General features: G+C 39.0%; 1 protein-coding gene across 1 annotated transcript in view; it reads left to right on the forward strand.

The window, feature by feature from the left end:
- LOC145978140 (cubilin-like) overlaps window positions 1-26439 on the forward strand; it is a 416836-nt gene that overhangs the window by 141968 nt on the left and 248429 nt on the right. The window contains exons 23-27 of the mRNA XM_083110579.1: window positions 202-388; window positions 2132-2292; window positions 9145-9326; window positions 12401-12560; window positions 20164-20351. Of these exons, the coding sequence (XP_082966705.1) occupies window positions 202-388; window positions 2132-2292; window positions 9145-9326; window positions 12401-12560; window positions 20164-20351 (878 nt within the window). The remainder of the gene's footprint in view (window positions 1-201; window positions 389-2131; window positions 2293-9144; window positions 9327-12400; window positions 12561-20163; window positions 20352-26439) is intronic.

Here is a 26439-nt window from a genome sequence, read left to right on the forward strand (position 1 = left end):
TGATTATGTAGTGCATGCCTTTTGAAGTTAACTCGACACCTTAAGTATAATCTCTGTATGTTAGGATACACAGCAGTTACAACATATGGATGTCTGGTTTAAAAGCATAATAAAACAGAATGAAAAACTTGAATGCTTATTAAGAAATTGTTGTTTTTTCTATGAATACAGTGTCATAATTTTATTGTATTTTATTCACAGCTTGTGATGCTGCATACTATACTTTAACTGGGGTAATCCAATCACCAAATTATCCAAATGGATACCCTCACAACAAACAGTGCACTTGGACTATTCAAGTCCCTTCAGGCCAATATATAATGCTAAATGTAACTGACTTTCTGCTGGAGAATCATACAAACTGCTACTATGATTATCTTGAATTAAGGTAAGCATGTTATCTTAGTATTTTCAAGGATAGATGGTGTGACACAAGAGAAACAAAATGAGATCTATCTCGCTGTACGAAGTCTGGCTAAAACGAACAAGACTGGCAACCCTGTCAGAAGTATATGTGCAGCAGTGAGGAGTGCGTACACAGGAAATAAATCTTGAAGCTTCAAGAAGCTGACGACAGTACCCTGGATCGCTGTCACCCACAGTTAGTTTGTGAGCAGTGCTTGAAGGTATAGGTCCACAATTGTGTTGCCATAAAATGGCAAATATGAAACTTGAGCAGTGCATTAACCTCAAATTACTAATGAAATTGAAGAAACCACAGAGTGAGTGTTCACCAACTCTCTATCAGTGCCCACCATGTCTGCTATCATTTGAATCCTGACCCTGCAATCATTCTGAATATTGTCAATAATTTTTGTCACATTTTCTTTTGTTGATGCCATGACAGGACGATCCGGTCTTTTGTCATCTTCAATGTCCTTGCATCCCCCGCTGAAGCATTTGTGCCATTCAAACACACGTGCACGTGACATCCCATTATCACCACACGTCTCCTGCAACAGTTTCACACACTCATCCAGTGATTTCTTGAATTTCACAAGTAATTTGAGGTTAATGCACTACTCAAGTTTCATATTTACCATTTTACGGCAACACAATTGCAGACCTCCACCTTCAAGCGCTACTCACAGTGACCCAGGGTTATGTCGTCAGCTTCTTGATGCTTCAAGGTTTATTTCTCATGCATGCACTTCCCACTGCTGCACGTATACTTCTGACAGGGTTGCCAGTCTCATAATTAGCCAGACCTCGTATTTATCACATTAGGGAGCTTTGAGACCAAAGTGGAGAGCTGCAAGTGACGTGTGACATGGGGGTTTCACAACAAAGTGACATATCACAAGCAACACAGACCTCTCCAATCTGTAGAAACCATTTAGTCACATCTTATGCGCGACCACCAGACTGAGGCAACATGATGCACTTGAGAACATGCTATTGATAAAACAAACCAATCAGAGTAACATGCAAACAACATGTGACACAGATTTCCATGTCATTCCTGTACAGGAGTTTGCATTTATTTGTGTAGCTTCGTTTCCAAGTTATAATGGTTTTGCTTGTGGCTTGTCACTTTGCAAACAAACTATTTCCTGTCAGCTGTCACACACAAACATCTGCATCCAATTCTGCCACAACTGGAAAAAAGAGCTTTTAGGTTGTTCAGGAGATGATTAATTTATCTTGGGATCTATTCTACTGGTGTGAAACTGTTTCCCATAAGTACAAGTTTGATTTTGAAATTAAAAAAAATAACACAGAGCAAGATCTGGTAAGGTCAAGCACACAGATTTTTTTACCTGCCAAAAACTGGCATTCCTCTACAACTCTGTTATTTTAAAAGATTTTGCCATCTTGACCCTCAATTACCATTAAAACAGATTTTATAACTAAAAGTATTGAGTCAGAAGAGTTGTTACAAGATTTGAACCTTATTTTCGTTCATCATGTGAGAAATATTTGTCCTATTCGAACAAAATTTTGTATGTTTATTACATATGTATTTATACATCTTTTTCACACTAGACCGTTTTCAATTTCGAAAAAAAAAAAAAAAAAAAAAGGGTTTAGAAGTGCCATTTTTGATCCAACCTTCTGAGTATATATAAAGGTTAATTTAGCAAATGATTGATAATGATTTCCGAGGTATGTGCCTTGTGCATCTTTTCAGAAATGGAGGGTACTCATCTTCACCATTAATTGGCAAATTTTGTGGAGACCGCATTCCTCGCTTAATTCCATCAATGAGCAATCAGCTGTACATACAATTTCAGACAGATTCTTCCCAAAGCGCAAGAGGTTTTAGAATATTCTGGGATGGAACTGCAAGAGGTTAGTATTACCGCAGTATTACTCAAATAGAGTACAGATTAACAGTGACGTGCGGTGACGTCGACACTTGGGGTAGCAGTCAGTGGCGTGCTCAAGGGGGGGGGGGGGTTGGTGTGAGTCACACCCCTCCTCCCTTTAGGGCCAGTATTCCTTCAAAAAAGAAGAATGTCAATAACAGGAAAAGATTGCAAAATTATGAATGAGTACTAGAAAAATGTACACGTAACCCCCACCCACATTCGAAAATAAAAAACTATTTGATTTGACTCTAAGCCAGAGATCCTGGGTTCGAATCTCGGATTGGCCATTTGTGTTCTTCGTTTGTTTTCCTTCATCTATTTTGTTGTACCAAAGGTGGCGGAAAAGCGAAGTAAAATAAACCAATTTGAGCAATCAATCAATGATTTGATTTCATTTTTGTTACTTAACGTCGCTTTTTTCTCACATTTGGTAAATTGTGAAGATGATACGAGGAAACTGATGAAGGGACGAGCATAGGGAACGCCCATGCCCGGGTTGGGGTTCGAACCCGGAGCGCCTGGTGTCGTAGCGCACTGTGATAACCACTCCCCCGCGCTTGGTTGATTTGGTGACAGGAAACAAAACACAACACACTTTTTTGTAGTTTCTTCAATGATATTCATTTGACTTTTTGAGTTCTGAGATACATTTTTTCATTCCAAATTATTTCATTATTCACTGCAACACATAGGACAAGAATGCGCACTCATCACGGGTTCGAATCCTGGCCTGGATTGTTCATATGAGGTCCCTTCACCAATTTCATCATATCATCACTCAATCCTCATTTTCGCGATAACCAAATGTGGCAGAAAAGCGAAGTAAAATAAACCAAACCAACAACAATATGAACACGCATTCTCTTGCCCAAATAAATACATCCGTATTTATGACTGTTACAGGCCAATATATTAGTATATTTAAATAAAACACTACTAAAACGAGAGTCAGAGAGCACATATTTGTAATTTAATCATTATATATTCCATATTTGAAAAAGAAAAAAAGAAAGAAAGCATAACATTATTGTCTGCACATAACACGTTCCCATTTTATAAATAATAAAACTACATCCCATATTATACATACACACATATTGTACAACGTGTAAAAGGTTGTGTAAATACAGAGAACATAAGTACTGCAGAAAATTTTACCCTGTGTTCTTTAGAGGATTTACAAAAAAATTATGAGAAACCAATCCCCTATCTGTCCTATAGGAGATAGACTGGGGGACCTGAAAGCCTGGGCTTTCAACCATTGCAGCGGGGGGCGAGGGGACAAGAGAGGTAGAGGTAGAAATCTTCCTTTTCCTTGGGCCGGCCATTTCTACCTGGAAACTGGCCTGGCTGAAGAAGAGCGAGCTAGGGTATCCAGCCAGCTTTGCCCGCGGAGAACACCGATGGACGAGAAGTGCGTGGAAAAGAAGGTGTTGCATATGAGCTGTGGTGGCTTTAACAAGACAATAAATATTGTGATTTGAATATAATTCGAGATGTGAGATTGATTGATCTATCTCTGCTAGACTAGCTACTCCTCAGTGCACGTCACTGCAGATTAATCTGTTCTGTCCCCCATAGGAAGACAGTCTACAATGGTGAATGTGGGGATACGTAAAATGAGGGAATATAAAATCAATATTCCACTGTCCTCATAGTTTTAGTTATTTGCTTCATTGATTGAATTATTGTTTTAATTCCACTTTATGCACAGAAAGGCTAATCAGGACTGGACCTACAGTTTAAGTGGGATCCGAACCACTGTGACATGTGCCTAGTATCGAACCAAGGACCCATGATTACAAGGTGAAGTTGTTACCACTACGGCATTATTTGCATCCAAGGGCTACTGTTAGTACCAAAACAGTACATGGTAATATTGAACATGTCTTCAAGATTTAATTCTACTGCTCTACTGGATCAAATATGTATAAAATATATTACCAAGATGGCCGTTACTCAGGTATTAGGCTCAGTCAATAAATAACAAGGCAGAGGATATTTCACAGTACTTACGTAACGAACATCAGAAGTATTGTCCGCCACTGTTTAGGCATTTATCCCATTGTGATACCAGTCGCAAAATGGCATGCTTGTAGAACTCCTTTGGCTGCTGTTGGAACCAATTGTGCAAATACTCCTTGACGTCATCGTCCGACTGAAACCGTTGTTCCTCCAGTGCTTTTTTGAGCTCACCGAAGATGTGGAAGTCACACGGTGACAGATATGGACTATAGGGGAGGTGGCTCAGGACTTCCCACTTGAATTTTTTCAGACATTCCTTTTGTTGCGTTGGCTGTGTGTGGTTTAGCGTTGTCGTGCAGTAGGACGACACCATGAGAAAGGTGACCGGGATGTTTCGATTTGATTGCCTTCCTGAGCTTCGTTAATGTTTCAAAATACCGCTGGGCATTGACCATAGCTCCATGCTCCAGGAAGTCAACGAGGAGAGGTCCCTTGCGATCGAAGAACAAAAGCATGACCTTGCTGGCACTAGTGTGGAGGGTCTTGAGCTTTTTTGGTGGAGGGGAATCTGTGTTCTTCCACTGACGACTTTGCCGTTTCGACTTGGGCTGAAAGTGGTAGCACCAACTTTTGTCGCCAGTAACAATTTCTGAGAGGAAATCGTCCCCATTGTCATTGTAATGCTGCAGAGATTCAAGAGACATGTCCATGCGACAGGCCTCTTGTTCCGGTGTCAACTGATGCGGGACCCATTGAGCACACACTTTACGGAATTACTGGACATGGCTGCTGCTGTTAGCAGCCTTTGTGCATACCTTGCCAGACACGTAACGCCATATAGTGGGAAAACATGCTAGAATCAGTTTTGTCACACCTGCACCTCCATTTCGGGCATGTCGACCCATTTCTAACTACCACAGTTTTGGTGTAATATCCTCTGCCTCCTTATTTATTGACTGAGACTCATATTTATTTACAAACTGGAACAGTGTGAGTAAACATTTATTTTTGGAAATTTTATGTTGATTTATGTAAGTTGGTAATTTAAGACAAACGTAATGATAAATCCATGCCTTAAAATAGGTTCGAATCTGGGATTTCTGGCTTTGTAGCAGTGACTTATTCTCAAAATTTGACCTGGTTTACAGGAACAATTCCTATTTATCATCTATATTTATTATATAATAATTAGATATAATAGAAATAAAACACCAATGTAGGCATGCAAGTAAAACAAAAGCAGATGTCTGATATCTTCAAATTTTATGGCATTTTCTATAAGCAGGGTTTTCCAAAAGTCCTACTCACATTTAAACTAACGATAACTTTGTAACGAATAGAGATATTTCAGTGAAATAAAGTTTGTACTGCACAGCAGTCTTTAATGTTTTACCTGGCAACACTGCACATTGAGAGGATCACGTGACTGCAAGCAATCAGGTTCAGGAGAACGCAATGCATTCTGTGCAGAGCTGAAATTGTGCATTCTGCTGCATCAAAGGTTCAGCAGTGTGTTTCAGAAAAAGGACCCGGATGTAAAAAGCATCAAGAAGTAGCATGTGTGGTGCACTGTGTTGATGGATCACCTAAGTTACCGTGACGGGTGCTACTTAACTCAACTTGCTACAGACATTTCTCCTTCCCCAGCTGGTTGCATTTGGTATGAAGGATGACATGCACTTCCCCTTTTGCTCTTGCAGCATGGATCAGGAATTCAGAGGCACGTCGATTGGCCGCAGAGGGCCCACATCATGGCCCGAATGGTTGCCATACCTGGCTCCACGTGACTTTTGGCTGTGGTAGTGTACGCAGAAACCCCAAGAGATCTGGACGACCTTAAAGCAAAGATATCTGCAGTTATTGCAGACATTTCAAATTATCAACCCCGGAAAGCCATTCTGCATTTCAGGATGAGATTGCAGGAACCCATTGATGTGAATGGTTCCCAGTTGTAGGTGTGGTGATAAGGATGACCAGGGGTGGTGCCAGAGGGTGCAAGGGGGTGCTTGCGCACCCTTTAATTTTCATCTGCACCCCCTTCAGCACCCCCTATGTTAAACTGAAAGCACTAACCCTAAGAGTGTCATATTATGCCATGTTGTCATAGTAGTCATATTGAGCACCAAATGTTAGGTACTGAAGTAAGGCCGTTATTATTGTATGCAACAGGCAAGCACTAAAAGAGATGCCGATGCCCGATATACATACTATTCTGTACAGACGGCAATCTCTATAAAGATCAGGGGCCGTTTTTTTTTTGTCAGCATTATTAGAATGTTTTCTGCTTTGTTTCTTCAAGTGGTCTGTTGATGGTTTTCGATAATTGCCTATAGCTTAATGTGAGTTGTTTTTTTCTTTTTCTTTTTTGCATTGTTGATAAACGGTTTATTTTTCACCTACTAGTTCTTCCTCGTACTGGAACAAACATTTCAGCTGCTTTCATGGCATCACTAGGTCATGCTCAGGAAATTATTTACTGGGAGTTGTTGACGTTAAGGGTAGTTTTCCTGTTAAAACGCTCGAAAACAGTTAGGAAGAGGCCCAATGTTCACGAGGAAACTTTTCAGTTCGTTGTTGGGGATAGTGCGGCAGAAAGGATTTTAACGAAGACGAATTTGCTGTGGACTTTGCATTTTGTCCTGAAGTGGCAGATGGAAGGTACATCGCCTTTTATGCACTATGTAGAATGTACTGTGTAATTTGTACCTCCACTGGTTACATTGAAAATGATCAAATATTGTGTTCTTAAAGGCAAGGATAATTTCTTTTTTTGTATTCCACTACATACTTCAATAAGACTGTAATGTGTATCTGAATGTTTACACTGTATGACCACTTTCTAGGAGTTTAAGACTTAATACATATCATCATGGACATCGAGGGGGAGGGCAAGGGAGGGGGGGGGCACAGGCTTCCTGGAAAATGAATGTCAGTCTAAAGTTATATATTTCACACTTATAATGTAATTTTAGTCAGTAATTTATGTTAATCAGTGTCGGCGATTAGGGGTGTTGTTGATCCTGCTATAGTGGAACCACAAGGAAAGAAACCTGCACAGAACCTCACCGCGCTGGCGGGTGGGGGAAAGGACAGGGGGGAAGGAGCCTTCAACGTGGCTCACGTCAGTGTTGCCAGACCTATTGATTTCTTGGGAGAATTCCTTAATAAACTATTGCTATGGAACCTCCAATGGCATGCTCAAAAACATGTTTCCTGCTCATCTTACTTGAACATGGAGGGGAGAGGTAGAGTGGAACTCCACTCAGCCATGAAAAGTGCTGTTTGAACTGTGAAATTATGCCAAACGATTTCTCAATTGTGCTAGGACATTATTATTATTTTATTACTATTACTACATTACTATTTTTAGATGGTTGTATTTTATCCCACCCGAATATCTATTTCTATTTTAGTTATTTTACATCGCTTTTGTGCCTCTATGGGTAAGTACGACAATATGGATGAATGAAAAACTGATGAAATGGATGAAGTGACACAAACACAGTGAAATGTTATTGCCTTACTAGGAACACTGACTTCGTAGCGTGGGCAAATTATTTTATACATGTGTGTGGGTGTGGGTGTGGGTGTTGTGTGTGTGTGTATTTCTAGCAGATGGGGAAGATAGGTGGCACCCTAGCATAAGCATTGCTATCTTTAATTATTGAGGAAGACATGCTGTCTAATTCACCAAATATATTTCTCATACGTAATGCATTTTCTCATTATGGTGCAGGACGCGTGTCCACCCCTAACGATAGCTGTATACCGAACACCAGCAGAAGGCAAATTAATTTGTTATTGTTAGCATTCGACTTGAAAGATTGTGGAAAATGAATGTTGACATAAAAGTACCTATTATTCCACACGTATGATTTGATTTCAGTCACAATAATTTACATCCATTATTATATTAGGGATGTAGGAACATGATAATTTCAAACTCAAGTGGTGTTTTCTGAGGGGGCAAAATTATTACGGGGTAATATGCCTCGTTTACCCGCCTGATAAAAATACATTGTTTCCCCCCTCGCTGGAAAGATCTGCGGACGTCCCCTTGCACCCCAGTGTGCACGCCTATGCTGCCCCCGAGAACGTTGTTCATCTACTACTATTAGATCATCGGATTTTGTAGCAGGAACAATCTCCCGATTTTTTCAAGTCTGACCTGGCAACACTGCCCCGAGCACCGGTAACGGCAGGGAAGATGCTCGAATGCTTTTAACGGAAGGTTTTTTTTTCCTTGTGGTCGAGCTATATTTGCTATTTTGGCCCCGCACTATGCTAAACCTTATCTATCAAGGTAAAGTAAAGTGTCCTTGCTCCCTTCCCCACCCCCCAGTTTTGGCACCTTGCTCCCCCAGTTTTGAAAGGTTGCATGCCTGTTTCATGTTTTCCTTATTTTCAGCATCGTACCCCCTAAATTTCTTTCTGCACCCCCTCAGCACCCCTAGATGATTAATCCTGGTGCCGCCGCTGAGGATGACACACATGCAGTGTTGCCAGATAAAATTTTAAAGACTGCTGTGCTGTACAAACTTTATTTCACTGAAATATATCTGTTCGTTACAAAGTTATAGTGAATTTAAATGTGTGAAGGACTTTAGGAAAACCCGGTATATGTGAAAATAGTTGGCTTATCAATGGTGAATCAGGTAAGGTTACATGGTAGAATACACCACTGCTTTGTAACACTTTATTATACATGCCAGCTGTAAGACATTTCAATAATGGAAGCACACATATAAAATAAATAGTTTTGGGTATGACAATGAAGTTACAATGTTCATATAAATCTTGCTTGTCTTATAATAATTCAGTTTCTACAAAATACTAATTTTGATATGCTTGTCTTCTCGTTAATTAGGTTGTGGTGGCACCCTGAAGACTCCAACAGGAATAATCAACTCTCCAAACTATCCCCACAGCTATGGCTGGAATACTGAATGCTTCTGGAAGATAATAATTAACAAAGGAAGTGTCATTCGATTAGCATTTGTAGATTTGGATTTGGAACAGCACGCTGCTTGTCATTATGACTATCTTGAGGTAAATATTAGCTTATGAATAATGCACTGTGTATGTACAATTATATATACAGGGTGAGTCAGAAATATGGCTACATGATTGATTGCATCGTATGATGATAGTAGTATTGTTGTTACTGGAAGTGAGAGTGCACTTGGAAAGTCAATTCTTCAAATTGAAGTACAATACACAACAATACCAACCAGACTCACTTTATTACCTCAAACTGCTCGGTGTCTACATCCAAGCATGATCGGCAATGCTCTGAAAAGTCACTGATTGCTTTATGATACAGGACCACTGGAATGGCATGAATTTATTCCTCAATTGCTTTTCTCATCATGACGATGTCTTGTGGTTTTCGGGCGTAAACCTTTTCCTTCAAATAACCCAACAGCCAATATTCACAGGCTGTGAGATTGAGGGAGCGGAATGGCCATTCCTTCCCAACCAGCTATTTGGTAATTTGCAAGCCAGAATTTCCCTCACCACAATGGCATAATGAGGGGGTGCACTGTCCTGTTGGAATAAGCAATGTTCGTGTTCATCTCTTTGCATCACCGGCACCACAAGTTCATGAAGGATTTCACAGTACCAATCAGCATTAACAGTCTCCTCCAAGATTTGCATTCTTAACAATCCTTCCCATCCAATCATTGCCCAAACTCTGACTGATCCGCATTTTGAACGTGTGTCTTCAATAACTCCGAGGAGTCTCTGAAGCATAATAATGACAGTTGTGTCCATTAACACTTCCGTTCACATGAAACAGCTTCATCAGAAATTTGCGAAACCAAATTTTGTCATTTTCACATTCCCTTAAAACAAATTCACACAGTTCCAACCACCTGTCAGAGTCATCCTCGTTCACTTCGTGGACATGTATCAGTTTGAAGGGGATGGTAGCTGTTACATCTCGAAACACAGGACTGATGCCAAGCTCATGTGCACCTTGGCAGGTCAATTTCTGTGGGCAATTTGTGAATGCTTCCACAAACCTTACTGATGTTGCTGCATTGGTGCTACTGCAAGACCTTCCAGAAGGTTTTCTTTATGGATGTTTCCCATTATAAGCAGTCATTTTCCCCACTTTCCCACTTACACCGGCAACAATGTTATGTTAAAATCATGTCTTGCTAGTCTCCCAGCCTTACGATCATTCTGATATGCAATTGCCCACCAACTGTAACTTGCTGCTCCATGTTCAGTGTGATCTTGGCTAATGATGTAAGCTCAGCTGCGTGACACTTACCTGAAATGAAAAAAATGAAGTTTCAAGTTTATTATACCATTCACCGTTTTCCTCTACAAGGTACAGAAAGTCACTAGATTTACTTCAAACATGTAGCCATATTTCTGACTCTAGAGAATATTCTAGAGGTATTTTTCGACTAGGGTTGAGCCAATACCAATGACAGTGTACGAGTATCAGCCAATGCAATGGTATCAAATTACACAAAATTTGAAATTTTATTTCATATTTTATCATCATTTGGTGACAATGTTGATTTTTTGATTAAATGACAGCTTTTCTGATTTTATTTAAAGATGTCTGTTTGGCGGCTGCACAGAGAAAACCTGCATGTCAATATAATTTTGTAAACTGCTGTACTAAGGCACAAAGGCTGTTCACGGCAGTATAAACACGTTTAAATAAATAAATAAATTCACTCGAATAAGTTCACATTTAATTTTTCCGGTGAGTTTTTGTTCGTGGTCAAGACAGGTGGCGAAATCCATCTTGAACAAAACCTGCATGGAGAAATGAAATATGAACTTATTAGAGTGAATTAGCTATTCTGCTAGAATTTTTTAATATTTTAAAGCAAACTTTGGTAAATTGATTCTTTTATGTTAATATCAATCAATATTTTGACCAAACTTTTTATAATAATTTACAAACATCAGAATCGTTATCAGTGAGAATCAGGAAACATTTAGTTGTTAGTTTTGGTTTTAGTTCCAAAGTGGTACCAGCTTAGCCTTAATGAAGACAGTTAGACTTAAAGCAAGTGGTTTCCATTTTCTCAGAAGAAACATGACACTCACGTTGCACACTTGCAGTTACACTGCAAATATATTAGATTATATACAACGTACAGGATCAGTGTTTATATCTTCATTATTTAACTTCCTCCAATGCCCCTTTGGCAATGGATATGGCTTACTGGCAGTGATGTGACGAAGTATAAAAATTACAAATTCCAGTTCGCTCAACAATTTTTTGAAGCAAATCTCATCGTGATATTGAATTGGTTCTGTTTTGTATGATATTTAAGTGCAAACACAAATTAGTTTCATAGCATTCCATATTCAAATATTAATAGACATATATTTCTGTGATCATGAGAGGTTTTACAAAACCAGTGCTCAAAATTTACATAAAGCATCCTTTCCACTGATTCATGGCCACAGTGTTAGAACATTCAGGCACCCCCCCCCCTTTCCCCTTCACAGTTAACCTCAAGGCTCATAAAACATCCTCCACTTAAGAGGTTCATTAACCAGCTGACTGTAATAGCCTTTGATTCAGAAATAGAAATTGCATAAGTTAACATAAAAAGAAGAAAGAAAACGGGGATGTGGATGAGATGCAGTGGTCTAGTCAGGTCATCTGACTACGACGGGAGAGACCCAGGTCTGATTCCCAGGGTGGGTGATCAAGGGCCATAATTTTTCCAGCCTTGTCCCCACATAAAACAGTTATGCAGCTAACCCAGCCTCAAATCAATGGGTACTTGATGGCAACCCTTGGGCGTAAAGGTGGCCGGAGCATAGTGCTGATCACATCACCTCCAAAATGGTCGAGTTCTAGAATGTGTAGGGCCCTACCCCCCACATCCCCTACATGTGCCTATGTGCACGGGGAGCTTTATTTTTACTTCACCAGCGGATGTGTACATCTTTATATTCATAAAAGTAACAACAGAATTGAACTAAATTGCAGACTATTCATAGATATATCAGAAAATAAAATAACCAGTAGTACCGATATCAGCCAGTACCAATAGAATGACAATTAAAATGTTCCATCCCTTCTTTAGTGTTAATCATACAATCATTTGTTACTGAACACATACTTCTTCTCTTTACAGGTTAGAGATGGCCGTAATTCAAACTCAAAGTTGATGGGAAGGTACTGCTCAGCAAATAATCATCCTCCACAGTTGTTTTCGTCAAAAAATTACCTTTGGTTAAAATTTAGATCTGATGTGGACTACCAAGGGAGGGGTTTTTCAGTACGTTACTATGCAGGTAATGATCTAACCATTATTGAACTTGGAAGCGTTAAGTCCAGTTGGTAGAGCATCTGACTGCCACATAGCAGATCAAGGTTAAATTGTTGAAGTGGAAATTTTTCAGTTTATATTCCAGCAAAAGTACTTCCAGCCTCTCATCATTTGTCACTAACCACATATGCATTATTCAATCTGAGCAGAAATATAGGTTATGGATTGTTAGGTTAGGAGGACCAGGTTTAGAGCTATTTTCCTGTAGTTTACGGTTATTACAAACATAAGAAAACAGTTTTTCTTTGTTACGTTTCAGGAGTACACACGCTCCTTTCATCAGACATGTATTTTCATTTTGACCAAAGATACAGTTATAACAATGGTTAGTAATTTTTTAAACAAAAAGAATCCATTATATAATGGATGTTGTCAATGTTACATTGTTGTAATATAGCAACTTAACTGTGAAAAGAAGCAGTCTGTTTTATTTTTATTTCAGATAAAAAATTTTGATCACATTATTTCATATTTAAAATTATGAATCCCAAATATCATCAGGTAATTCAAATTCATCATTGTTTTCACAAAGTCTCTTGATGTATTCTGTTACATTAAATTTTAAAGATTGTGGCTTACTCCATTTGTGAAAAAGAAAACTCTTTTTGTTTAAAAATTTACTAACTATTGTTATAACTGTATCTTTAGTCAAAATGAAAATAAATGTCTTATGAAAGGAGCGTGTGTTCTCCTGAAACGTCACAAAGGAAAACTGTTTTCTTATACTTGTAATAACCGTAAACTACAGGAAAATAATTCTACATTGCGAGCAATGTGTACCTACAAGAAAAACTACTCCCTCTGTCCCATAATTATAGTCCGGTATGCCAAAATGGTAACTTTTTATTTATGTTCTTTTGGATACTTGATCGGCCAATTTGTACTGATCCTTGAGTAATAACATTGTATGACTCATTCCCGTGTTTCGTTTTCTTCTTCTGATACACAAGTGTCACAGTTTGAATATCGGACAAGTATTTTGTGACCACAAACAAAAGTGTACCAGACAATAATTATGGGACAGAGGGAGTATTAGGTTTAGAGCTGTTAGCAATTAGTTTTAGTGGCTTTTAGTAGCAGTATGTGGCCTGGACCAGATTCCAGAAAGTTCCAATGAGAATGGTGGCAGTGGCCACTGAAATTAATAGAACAGCAAGCACATAAGTTTCTCTGTATTTATAATTTTTCATTTCGGTAGTGATTTAATATTATAAAAATAAAACCCATACAATTTGCAGTTTATTAAGATTATTGCTTATTTAAAAAAATGCATAATATTTTAGTAAGAATTTGGCACGTTTATATGTATCAGCACAAAAAAATAAACTACCTCAAGTTATGTAGTGGTAACATTTCACAACAGGATGTCTAACCACATGACTCCTATAAGCTCACTAGATTTTGATCGTAAGCAGATCATCCACTGAATTGATGATCAATTAATTTCTGCAAGCAATTTTTATTTAATTGAAGTTGCTGACTAAAGCCACATTCAGACACTGTTGTACTAATGGTATTGAAACTGATGAAATTTAAAACAGAACCTATCTGATTGCAGTTTTGTTTTTACTACCAGTATTTTCTGCAGTGTCATTGAAAGGGTTTACTCCTGTGATTATGTTTTACTGAGACTCAAAATGATGTAGGCCACTTGCTGACCCTGATCTTATTCAAAACTATCATTTTTGTAGAGGGCTACAAAGTGGTCTATTAAGGCAATGAAGGAAGGCACTTTTTCATTATAATGAGAGTTTTTATATCCACTTTATTGCTAGATTTACGAAAGATCTTGACCCAACAGAGATGTAGGTTTCTGGAATATCTCTCTCCTTACCACTTCCTTGGTTCAAATGTGCATAAAATAACAAAGGCAGTGGGTAAAGAATTACTGAACCACTTTGGATACTGCTGTAGATTGAGTGGTGACTTGAAAAAATCTGCATACCAAAAATTCTAGTGACATTTTACGATGCACATCTGCTAATTTCAAATACTGCATCATAGCGAAGTGAAATACATAGGTGATAACTTTGCCCTTTATTTTTAAGATATTTACAGTTTATTCATAATTGGGAAAAGAGAGATGTGGTAGTATATAAATACGGAGAAACTAGTACTCACTTTGATCCACGAAGCTGTTTTTTCTTTTTCGATTAATTTCAGTGGACACTGCCACCATCCTCGTTGGAACTTGCTGTACTGTTGCTTGGCGTGCGTCTTTTGTTTGTAGTTCTCTGGCTGCCGCTAGGTGTGCTGCTGTTAGTGGGCAAGCCCACCGCACTTGGATTCCCCTACTACAACAATTATTGCCCGGAAATAGCAGACGACACAGACCGAGACGCACAGTTAACAAAGGTGCACCTAGCGGCAGCCAGAGAACTACAAACAAAAGACACATGCCAAGCAACAGTACAGCAAGTTCCAACGAGGATAGTGGCAATGTCCACTGAAATTAATTGAAAAAGAAAAAACAGCTTCGTGGATAAAAGTGAGTACAGTCAACTCTCGATTCTACGACCCCGGGTATAACGACCCTCTCGAAGTAACGACCCTTTTCCCGGGAACCGTGAAAAATTTAGAAAAAGATAGAAAAATTTGAAAAAAAAAGTTGAAAAATTGAAGGAAATCGGCCGAAAAATGCATTGTTTTTTTCCCCACTCATTTCCTTCACGAGCGCTCTACCGCTCACAGTTGGGTCTGAACTAAAAATAGACACCACCACACCATGCTTGAGTGATGTCCAATAGCACTTGACCTCTGCCCTCCCCTCCCTCAAGCGCACCAATGTTACCCCGCACCCGACGGCCGCTACCCAACGCGCCAGGCTTGTTTTGCCACGCTTTCTCTTGGATACGCGAGAAGAGAAGATCGAATGTGCTTGGATGTTATTTTAAATCGACCTTTTGTTTCCTTGTCCTAAGAGCTGCTGAAAACTCGCGGGGAAGGGTGGGAGCAGCCCGAAATGACTGCTGGACTTGCAGTCTTTGCCAATGTGTATGGCAGGTCAAGCTCTTTCAGTGATAAATACACCACCTTGAGAGATAAGATCGCAGGAATGTTCAAAAATACAGATGTGTGGCGCCTGGAAGTCTGGCCCATCTGTCCAGCTCTGACCTAGAGTTCAGCAGGTTCCCGTGAGTGAGCAACTCTCGGCCTTGTAGCCGACAACTTCCGGTAACCGCTTTCATTCAAAATGTGTTCTTTGTTCCCTGCAACACTAAATAAAAAAAGCGAAACTGTTAGAGATAATCAAAACCACATAGGTGAACTAAAGAACGTCAACCCGCTTAATGCGTTGTCATCCAGGTTTCCACAAAAGTTTACTTTGATCTTACGTGCATCATAACTCCCGTTTCCCACTTCATATGTTTTCCTAATTGTGTCGATGTCGTAATATCTGCTAAAAAAGTGTTCCGTTGGCTTACTGACTTCTCCCTCTTTTCCTGTCAGGAAACTTAGGGGGGGGGGGGGTGCGATGCAACAGATTGTTTCAGCCACGATTTTCTTGCTGATGCGGGCTGATTACAGGCGAGGGTGGAAAAGGATCCACCCCTCTTCCTTTCCTTTGACGTCTAAAATGGGGCAACCAGTTCTGGATATATTCTTGAAAACGAACAAAAACCATAGAACAAGTAAAACAAAAAGGGACCCCCCCTTTCCCCAGCTCATTCTCCGCCACTGGTGTGCACGGCAATGTTGATAATTGCAGAATTCAGTTGTTTTTTTAAATTTATTTATTATATATTTTTTTAATGCTGTTGTCTGCATAGGAAATATTGACCGTATTATTGTCTGTTGCGTGGTAAAACATAAAGCAAGGGTCATTTCTTTCTTCTTTACACTGCTGTTAAAAGTTCCGTCTTCGACAGTTGCGTTATCTTTAAAATGCTGGGACTTTTCTCTTCCGCCACCTGTTGCTCGAACTTCCAGCGGGTCTCTTTGTTTTTACGATGCAGCTGGCGCCAGTGTTTTGTCTAGCATCTGCTAAGCTCTTGCTTGCAGATAACAGAGATGACTCATCCAGCACGAAGAAAAAAGGTTATAGTTTTGAATCTCGCAAAGCTGTTTTGATTTGACGATAACGAAATTCGATCTCCAGAAAGCAAAACAAGAGTTAAAATAACTTCATGTTCTGCGCCTTCTGATAAGCACAACTGTAAATTTAATTTACCTTTCTTCAGAACCATTCATGTGGAGGGAAAAAAAAAGTGTGTTCAATGTAGGAATGGTCGCTGAGACTGATTAAAAAGACATTATTCAAGGGGAAAACGTTTGGAGGGGTGGGTGTTTGACATCGAGAATACTCCTAAATCCAACATTAAATCGTCGATTAACGTGAGAGTAAATAACGATCTACCATTTTGATATGTGAAAATGCGCAGTTTCATAAAGCTTGTTTTCAGTTCATTTTATGCTGATGGGCTAATCGGGACTAAATATACAGTTTAAAGTGAAATTCAATTCCAAACCCGAATGATTATCAACTGCCACGTTGTTTAATGACCTGTCCTACAATACGCTTTGGATGAAAATAGATCGCAAGTTGCGCATTTCCTTTTTCATGCTGGATTACAATGCAAGTCAAGGAAGGAGTTTGGACTGCTCCATTGAATGGGGAAGGAGGGTGAATGAAGTTGGTTGAAACAAAGAAAAGTGACTTTTTTTTTACGATGTATTTTACACAGCCGAACCAGAATGAAAATTACAGCCCTGCCTTTATTTTTTTTGTCTGGTACCTAGAGAGGTTGTGTTGTTTCTCCCGAGAGATCTAATCTTACCAGTTAATCTTGTAACAGACAATGCTCCAGTAAACCCGTATAAAATCCAACATTCATTCTGCCCGATTATCTCCCGACTTTTGTCTTCGAGTTTCCCTTGCAATAAGCGAGAGATTGTTTTCCTTTCCATAGGTCTCAGTGGAAACGGGTTTCTCATTAACTAGAATTGTAAGAATTTCCTGGAAAAGCAACGACTGTGCACAATTGAAACAAAGTAACATTATTTTAAATTCTCTTTTGTGAAAACTTTTTCATGTTCTATTTTCCTTCTCACAACACGCATCCTGTGCATAACAGGTTGTATAACTACCAGGATAAATGGTGTTACCATCTCCTAGGCATCTTTGTGTCCGTTTGAGATCCCTTTAAGCTGAAAATTGGTGCAAATTCCTATAACGACCCCTTCGAAATAACGACCCTTTTCCCGGGAACTGTGAAAGGTCGTTGAATCGAGAGTTGACTGTACTAGTTTCTCCGTATTTACAGTTTACTTCTTACATAAATATACAAAGTGACTCATAATTACCTCCGGGATTTTGAACGTTTATAGAACAAGAACTGTAACACAGCAAAGAGTTGCATATCAGTACATAAAGAATCTCTCCAAGTTTGCACTCGCAATAAGCCCCATCACATAATTGTAGATTCAGCTGCTAGGGGACAGTATAATGCAGTTACCGCAAACATGGCATGGACTGTGGAAAAAAAAGCATTCCACATCTTAAAATTCACTAAATGTGAATCGGTTTTGATGGTACAAGGGAGATTTCATATGAAATATCGAACAGAAGCACCTACAGACAAGACAATTCGTGCACGGTAGAACAGTTCAAGCAGACTGACTGCCTGTGTGTTGCAAAACGAACAGGCCAGGTGGGACTGTCTGCTGATACTGTAATCCTTGTGCAAGAAACATTTGCCAGGAGCCACAAGAAGTCAACATGTCACATGAGTCAGGAATTACAGATGTCGCAGCCAACTGTGTGGCATATTCTATGCAAACGTCTTCATGTGAAATCATACCGAGTGCAGCTGTTTCAGGTGTTGAGTCCATAGGATCACAATTGTCGTTTCCAGATCTCTCTAGATTTCTAAGAGAAGCAAGAAGGTTTTGCTGAGAAAGTGATTTTTAGTGACAAGGCCAAGTTTCATCTGCATGGAAAGGTGGACCATCACAATGTGTGTATTTGGGGCACAGAAAACCCTCATGTAGTTGTGCAACACATCCGTGATTTCCTTAAAGTGAATGTTTTTGTGCAGCTTCTTTGTCAAAAGCGTATGGGCCATTTTTCTTTGCAGAACCAACTGTTGTGGTTGTAGTGTACGTACCTACATATGCTGCAACAGTGGCTAATGCCACAATTACAGGAAGATAGCGAGGCCTCCATTTTTCAACAAGATGTGGCTCCCCAACATTTTCATGACGGAGTCCGTGCTTACGTTAGTGCAAAACTTCCTAGTTGTTGGATTGGACGTGCTTCTTGAGATGACTCTCCTTTTCTTCCATGGCCTCCACATTCACCTGACATAACCGCATGCATTTTTTTCTTGTGGGCTACATCAAAGATCGTGTGATCATGCCCCTTTTGGCACGTGATTTAGCACAGCTGCAAAAAAGGATCATGCATTCAGTTACTGGTATTGATCGTGATATGTTGGGCTGTGTGTGCCAGGAACATGATTTCAGGATTGATGTCTGCCACGTCACCAGGGGTGCACATATCAAGCATCTGTAAGGTACGACGAACCAAACTTGGAGAGATTCTTTATATACCGATAAGCACCTTTTTGCTGTATGTGTTATTGTTCTTGTACTGTAAACATTTGAAACCCAAGAGGAAATTATGAATCACCTTGTATTCCATGTAACTTGTGAATCTGATTTGTGTAAGAAGTGAATTGTATTTGTGTTATGAACTTAAATTTACGTATTTGCAAATACATTTACATAGCTGTTAGATCAGTTGTGATCTGTATGTATATGTTAATATAATTCCAGTATATTTATGTTATTTTTAAATTAATGTAAACAAAGCATATTTGAATTCGGAGCATACTATTTTTGAGTAATGTATTTTGTTACTTATTTTAATCTCCAATTTTTTATGTGATTAATCTTCACATTATTCTGTAATCATTTGTAAAGTGAATTGTATTAAAGTTTGGACCATCTTAAAGTTGTACAAGTTAAATAATTATAATTGCTTAGGACCTTTTTCATTTTCAAATAGTTGCAAGAAATTATTTGAAGTAGCACTTTCTGGTACAACTAAATAGTAGGGTTGATTCATATACCGATACAATGGGGTTAGCAAAAATGCCACACGATGCTTTCACGAGTGTAATTATCCTGGAAATTATGCAAAATTCAAACATCATTTTTATTTTGCACCAATTTTGCATGAAAAACTTTATTTTGTGATAACATAATATCTATTTTAATATTCTGATGCAATTCTTAAATATTGAAAAGCAAATTTCTTGGTAGTTAAATTGATGTATATAATTGGAGAAGAATATTTACACACCAATATTGATCAATATCGGTAAGAGTATTGGTATCAGCTCAGCCCTACTAAATAGCAAATTAATGATATGTGCATTTTTGCAATTGATAGCAGGAATAATTTAGCTAGGGAGAAGTAGCTATTTCCAGAACAGCTATGAAGTTATTTCCTTAAAACATGGAAGATGAGTTTTGAATTTACTGGAAGAAAATTTTCTGAGTCGCATAAATTATTATTACAGTATGTGATAATCTATTTGTGTTGTTTTTCTTATCTTTTCTAGATTGCAACACAGAATTGAAAGGCTATCGAGGTGTTATTGAGAGTCCAAACTATCCAGAACCATATCCTCATAATAGGAATTGTACATGGGTTATAGCAGCACCTCTGGGAAATAAAATCAATCTAACTTTTGTATATTTTGATGTTGAGGACCATATTAGTGGAAATTGCTCTTATGATTTTGTGGAGGTTGGTGCCACTTGTATTTTGTCATACAAAGTAACATGAAAGTTATTATACAGGGTAAGTCAAAATGATGGACCCGATTTCAGACATTTATTCTGTGAAATATAATAAACAAATGTTATTGTGAGAGATGTGCTAAGAAAGGTAAACTGTCAAAGTTTTTTCAAACAAATCACAAGTGTTCTATGAGTGAGTACCTCACATAACACGGCACACATCAAGCCGATAGTCTATCTTCTGCCAAACCTTGTGTAGCATGTTGTAGTCAATATCAGTAATGGCTGCTGTGATGGGGACACGCAGGTCATCCAATGTTGTTAGAAGTGGTGGTACATAAACATGATCCTTGACAAAACCCCACATGAAGAAATCACATGGGGTCAAGTCGGGGGAACGAGGTGACCAATGAAGGAGAGGTCGATCCTCCGGAGATGCACAGCCTATCCAACGTTGTTCCAGTGCTCCATTGAGATGGTCCCGAACGCTGCCATGGTAATGCGCAGGGGCACCATCCAATTGGAGAATGAAATCTGCGCTATCCTCTGCAAGCTGTGGAAGGAGCCATAGTTGCAGCATATAAAGGAACACATGTCCTGTCACAGTACGTTCATTGAAGAAAAAGGGCCCATAAATCTTTTCATAGGAAATGGCACAAAAGGCATTCATTTTGGGAGAATCGCGTTCGTGTTTCACAAATTCATGGGGGTTAGCAGTTCCCCAAATCCTTTCATTGTGTCTATTCACTTTCCCTGAAAGGTGAAAAGTTGCTTCATCACTGTAAATTAACCTCTCAGAGAACCCATCTGTTTCCATTAATGCGAGGAAATCAGCACAGAAGTACGTAGCAACAGCATAATCAGTGTCTTTTAAGGCTTGAACTAGTTGCAAGCGGTAGGGTTTCATTTGTAAACGTTTCCGCAGAACCCGCCAGACAGTTTTCTGTGGAAGTTGAAATTCTCTCGCTGCCCGGTAGGTGGACTTCTGTGGACTCTGCACGAAACATGTGCACACTCGTTCCACTGTCTCTTCCCCAGTCGACAGACGGCCAGGTGTTCATACCACTTACGAATGGCCTTCCCCATAGGTGGTTCTCTCCGATATTTGGTACGGAAATGCAGTTGCACGCTAATCACAGACTTGTTCACATGATAATCAAGCACACAGAAAGATCTCTGTTCTCCAGTCAACACCATTTTCCTGCTCGCTGCTGACTCCTAGCGATAGAAAGTGGAAACACTGCGTGGAAACCAAACTTTGAAAGTTAACCTTTCGAAGCACATGTCTCACAATAACATATGTTTATTAGATTTCACAGAATAAATTTCTGTAATCGGGTCCATCATTTTGACTTACCCTGTATTCCTCATCACTTGCAAGTTTAAGCATGATTTGTCTTTGCAGAAAATTAATTAAAAATGTATGAGAAACTTCAATACAGGAAAACCTCGTTACTACGAAGTTCAAGGGACCAAAAAATGTCAACTTCGTATTAAACGACTTCGAGTTATCCAAACTTTTCAAGATGGCACCTGTTTTCAGGTGTAAATAAAGTAGAGTATAAATTAGCCCCACAAAGGATATTTTATACTTGGTGGTAGCTCAGAAAATAAGCTTTATATGTACTATATAATAATATTGTACGTTTTAAAGGAAGTGTAAAAAATGTTACACAAAATGAGAAAAGGGAGCTTAAAGCGGACACACAGATTACAAGGAGTCGGTTAACATCATTTATCCTGCCTAGTTATACAACCGGTTATGCACAGGATGCATGTTGTGGCAAAAAGTCTTATAAAAAACGGTATTTTCTTTTAATTGGGCAAAGTTGTTGCTCTTCCACGAAATTCTTACAATTTTAGTTCATAAGGAACCAGTTTGCACGGAGACCTACGGAAAAGAAAACAATCTCGTTTATTGCAAGAAGTGAATCTTGACAGTAGTCACACGCGAGCAAGAGATGGGAGATAATCGGACAGAATGAATATTGGATTTTATGTACTAGAACATTGTCCGTTACAGGATTAACTGGTAAGAGAAGATTCTCTTGGGAGAGAACACAACCTTTCCCTGGAACAAAACAAAACAAAAGAATCGGGCCTGTAAATTTCATTCTGGTTCGGCTGTCTAAAACACATCGTAAAAAAAAGTCACGTATTCTTTGCTTCAGTTAACTTCATATTCGCCCCCCTCCCCTTTTTCAGGGAGCAATCCAAACTCTTCCTCAACTTGCATTGTAATCCACTCTGAAAAAGTAAACACACAATTTGCGATGTTTGCACCCAATGTGTATCCTAGGACACATTAAACAGTGCCGCACTCGATAATCACTCTGGTTTGGATCCCACTTTAAACTGTATATTTAGTCCCGCTTAGTTCAGCAGTATAAAATGAACTAAAAACAAGTTTTACGAAACTTGCCTATTTTCAGATTAATCGACAATTTATTGTAGGTTTCAGGAGTATTCTGGAGGTCAAACACTCGCTCCGCCAAAACTTTTCCTTGAGCATTGCGGGTTTTTTTTTTTTTTTAGCAGCAGCACGCTAATGATTCTGAAGAAAAGCGGGGATTATATGGCTTTGCGAGATTCAAAACAATGAAGCTTATTCCTTTGCATTGGATGAGTCATTGCAGTTATCGGCAAGGGAGAGCTTTCCAGATGCTAGACTAAACACTGGCGCCAGCTGCAGCGTAAACACAATGAGACCGGCTGGATGTTAGAGCAGCAGGTGGCAGAAGGGAAATCATCGGCATTTTAAAGATAACGCAGTTGTGGAAGACGGAACTTTTATCAGCAGTGTGAAAAATCACATTACCATGCACACCAGTGGCGGATAATGGGCTGTTGTAGAAGGAAGGGGGTCACTTTTCTTTTACTTATGCGGTTTTTGTTCGTTTTAAAGAAGGTTTTCAGAACTGTTTGCTTTTTTTAGACGCCAAAGGAGCCGGTGTGCGCACACGAGCAAGAATATCGTAGCCGAAACAATTAGCAACGGACCCCCCCCCCCCCCAGTTTGCTGATAGCAAAAGGGGAGAAGTCACTCAGACAACAAAACACTGTTTTGGCAAATTTTATGACCGGCACAGTTGGGAAACGTATGAAGCGGGAAACTGGAGTTGCAACATACGTAAGATCGATGTCAACTTTTGCGGGAAACCTAGATGTCAATGCATTAAGCGGGTTGACGATCTTTAGTTGGCCTATGCGGCTTTGATTATCTGTAACAGTTTCCCTTTTTTATGAAGTTCTACAGGGCACAAAGAACACGCTTTTAATGAAAGTGGTTACCGGAAGTTGTCTGCTACCAGGCCAAAAGTTGCTCGCTCACGGGAAATTGCTTATCTCTAGCTCAGAGCTAGACAGATTGGTGAGACTTCCAGGCGCCACGCGTCTTGTATTTTGGAACATTCGTGCGATCTTATCTCGCATTTCTCATCTGGCACTGGTGAATATTTCCAAGGTGGCGCATTTAGCGGGGAAAGAGCTTGACCTCCCATGCATATTGACAAAGAATGTCAATGTGCAGCGGGCATTTCTGGCTGCTTCCCTTGAGTTGTCAGCAGCTCTTAGGACAAGGAAACATGTCAAGGTCAAGTTAAAATAACGTCCAAGCTCTTTCCACATTCGATCTTCTCTTGTCGACTTACGCAGGTGTCTACTTCGAATTAAGCGAAACCAGTTTTGCGGAAGGGTCTTGTAAACAACTTCGTATTAAAAATTATCCGTATTTCGATTTATCCGTACTGAAATACATTATAAATCCTATCTTATCGGCTGGGGAATGGGAAGAACTTCGGATTAAAGGGTACTTCGTATTAACCAATATCGTATTAACGAGGTTTTACTGTATTCACTGCCAGGAAAGCTTGAAGAATTATTAAAGATGCATCAGCTCATTTGTGTTCCTCTCATTTCTCTGGGCACTCATTGCGAGCACACTTTTCAGAAATTCATACAATCATGCATTATCCAATAAGCTAAATCAAAATACCCTATTGCGGTTTTTGATGAGATAGATTAGTACTCTATTAATATTGGTCACTATAGACATATTGGTATAATCAGTATAATTACTGATATTTTGCTGATCCAATATACAGTCAAACCTGTCAAGGTAAAGAGGAAATAATATGTATAATTGAGAATTACTAACAAATCAGAATTAGATACCATGTTATGTCATATCATTATTAAAATACTGTAATTGTATCTATTTTGAGGAACAAGATATACGTAATACAGGTTATTTCTGTCATAAAGTGGTAAATTAACGAATCTAAAAGTTTGATTCTTAAATACAGCTAAGAAGAACTTTTTTTTTTCAAATGTGCATGTCTTCCCTCTTGTTGATGGCTGCATTTTTTTTGATGTACTATACTCCTCAGTTTTAAAAATCTGTCTAAAATATTATTTCTTTTACTAAAGTGATGCTTAATTCTGCAGCTATTTTAGTTTTAGTTTTATGTGGATTAGTGTCCACTTCCTGTATAAATTTTACTTTCTGGTCAAGTGTGTAACTTTTTCTCTTTCTGTTCTCCATGGCTGACAAGTAGCACTAAAAGAACCGCTGTTCTGTTTAGTGTACTTTTGTATTGTGATTACGTTCAATATGAAATGCATCTTATGTTCTGAACAACTGCAGCAAATCTTTCCCCTCTGATTTCATGCCACACGCCACCTTCTCTGTGACACCAACATGCCACACTTGTCTTTCTCGCAACTCGAGACCGACCATCGTGCTACTTCCCTTTGGGTGCAACTCCTTACCACAGCTATATCTCTAGGGTAATGGGTTCTTTTTATAATTATGAATCAGAACAAGCAAAGATCTTCCAATGGAGATTAAAAATCTTATTATATTATGATAACTTAGTTTACAATATCATTTTTGTTTTGGAAACAGGAATATTTATAGCTTTCTTATTCAATGTAATTAAGTATTCTTGATATCTTCTAGATATATACTTCTATATGACATTAGTCTTTTTCCACTATTATAAGCAGTTTCACTTCCTAAATTCTTCCTCGGAAAGACTTCCTTCCTTCTTGGTTTGGATGGACTTCCTTTCTTCTCTGGTTGGAATGGACTTCCTTTCTTCTCTGGTTGGAATGGACTACCTTTCTTCTCTGGTTGGAAAGGACTTCCTTTCTTCTCTGGTTGGAACAGACTACCTTTCTTCTCTGGTTGGAATGGACTACCTTTCTTCTCTGGTTGGAACGGACTACCTTTCTTCTCTGGTTGGAATGGACTTCCTTTCTTCTCTGGTTGGAATGGACTTCCTTTCTTCTCTGGTTGGAATGGACTTCCTTTCTTCTCTGGTTGGAATGGACTTCCTTTCTTCTCTGGTTGGAATGGACTTCCTTTCTTCTCTGGTTGGAATGGACTTCCTTTCTTCTCTGGTTGGAATGGACTTCCTTTCTTCTCTGGTTGGAACGGACTTCCTTTCTTCTCTGGTTGGAACAGACTTCCTTCTCTGGCCCATACTTCCTTCCTTCTCTGGCCCATACTTCCTTCCTTCTTTGGCTTGGTTGTGAAACACACGTGCGAAGATCTTTCGGATCACTTATTGTAATTCCCTCGTATATACTTCTTCCGCCACAACTTAGATCCAAAGGTTTCAAGATATATTGTCTTCTTTCCTTGACCCTTTCTAATACTACAGTAGTGGCATTAATTCTGGACACTTTTAGTAAAATGTTATTTTTTAAAAAATCTCGAATGTAAAAACTATATTCTGTATAGAAATATTAAACAAGTTTAAATGACATTGTTCAGTAACTTCAATAATTGAATCTGAGTGCAGCATTGTAGTCTATTATTTTTATTGTTATTTTCAACCAACAGAACGCTTGTGTGCGATTGTTGTATAGTAGGTCAACTGGGAGCATCATTGTTGTACATTGTTCAGTAGCTTCAAGAATTTCATCTTACTGAAGCATTGTTCTCTGATTATTGGTATTTTCTTTATTGTACTGTGGGTTAAGTGTGAGCTTCATTGTTTGCTGCAGTTGGGAAGTTGACCTACTATACAACAATCGCACACAAGCGTTATGTTGGTTGAAAATAACAATAACAATTATAATCAGACTAC

The sequence above is a fragment of the Lepisma saccharinum genome, chromosome 24 (genome assembly GCF_977018435.1).
Source record: "Lepisma saccharinum chromosome 24, izLepSacc3.1, whole genome shotgun sequence".
Classification (NCBI taxonomy): domain Eukaryota; kingdom Metazoa; phylum Arthropoda; class Insecta; order Zygentoma; family Lepismatidae; genus Lepisma; species Lepisma saccharinum.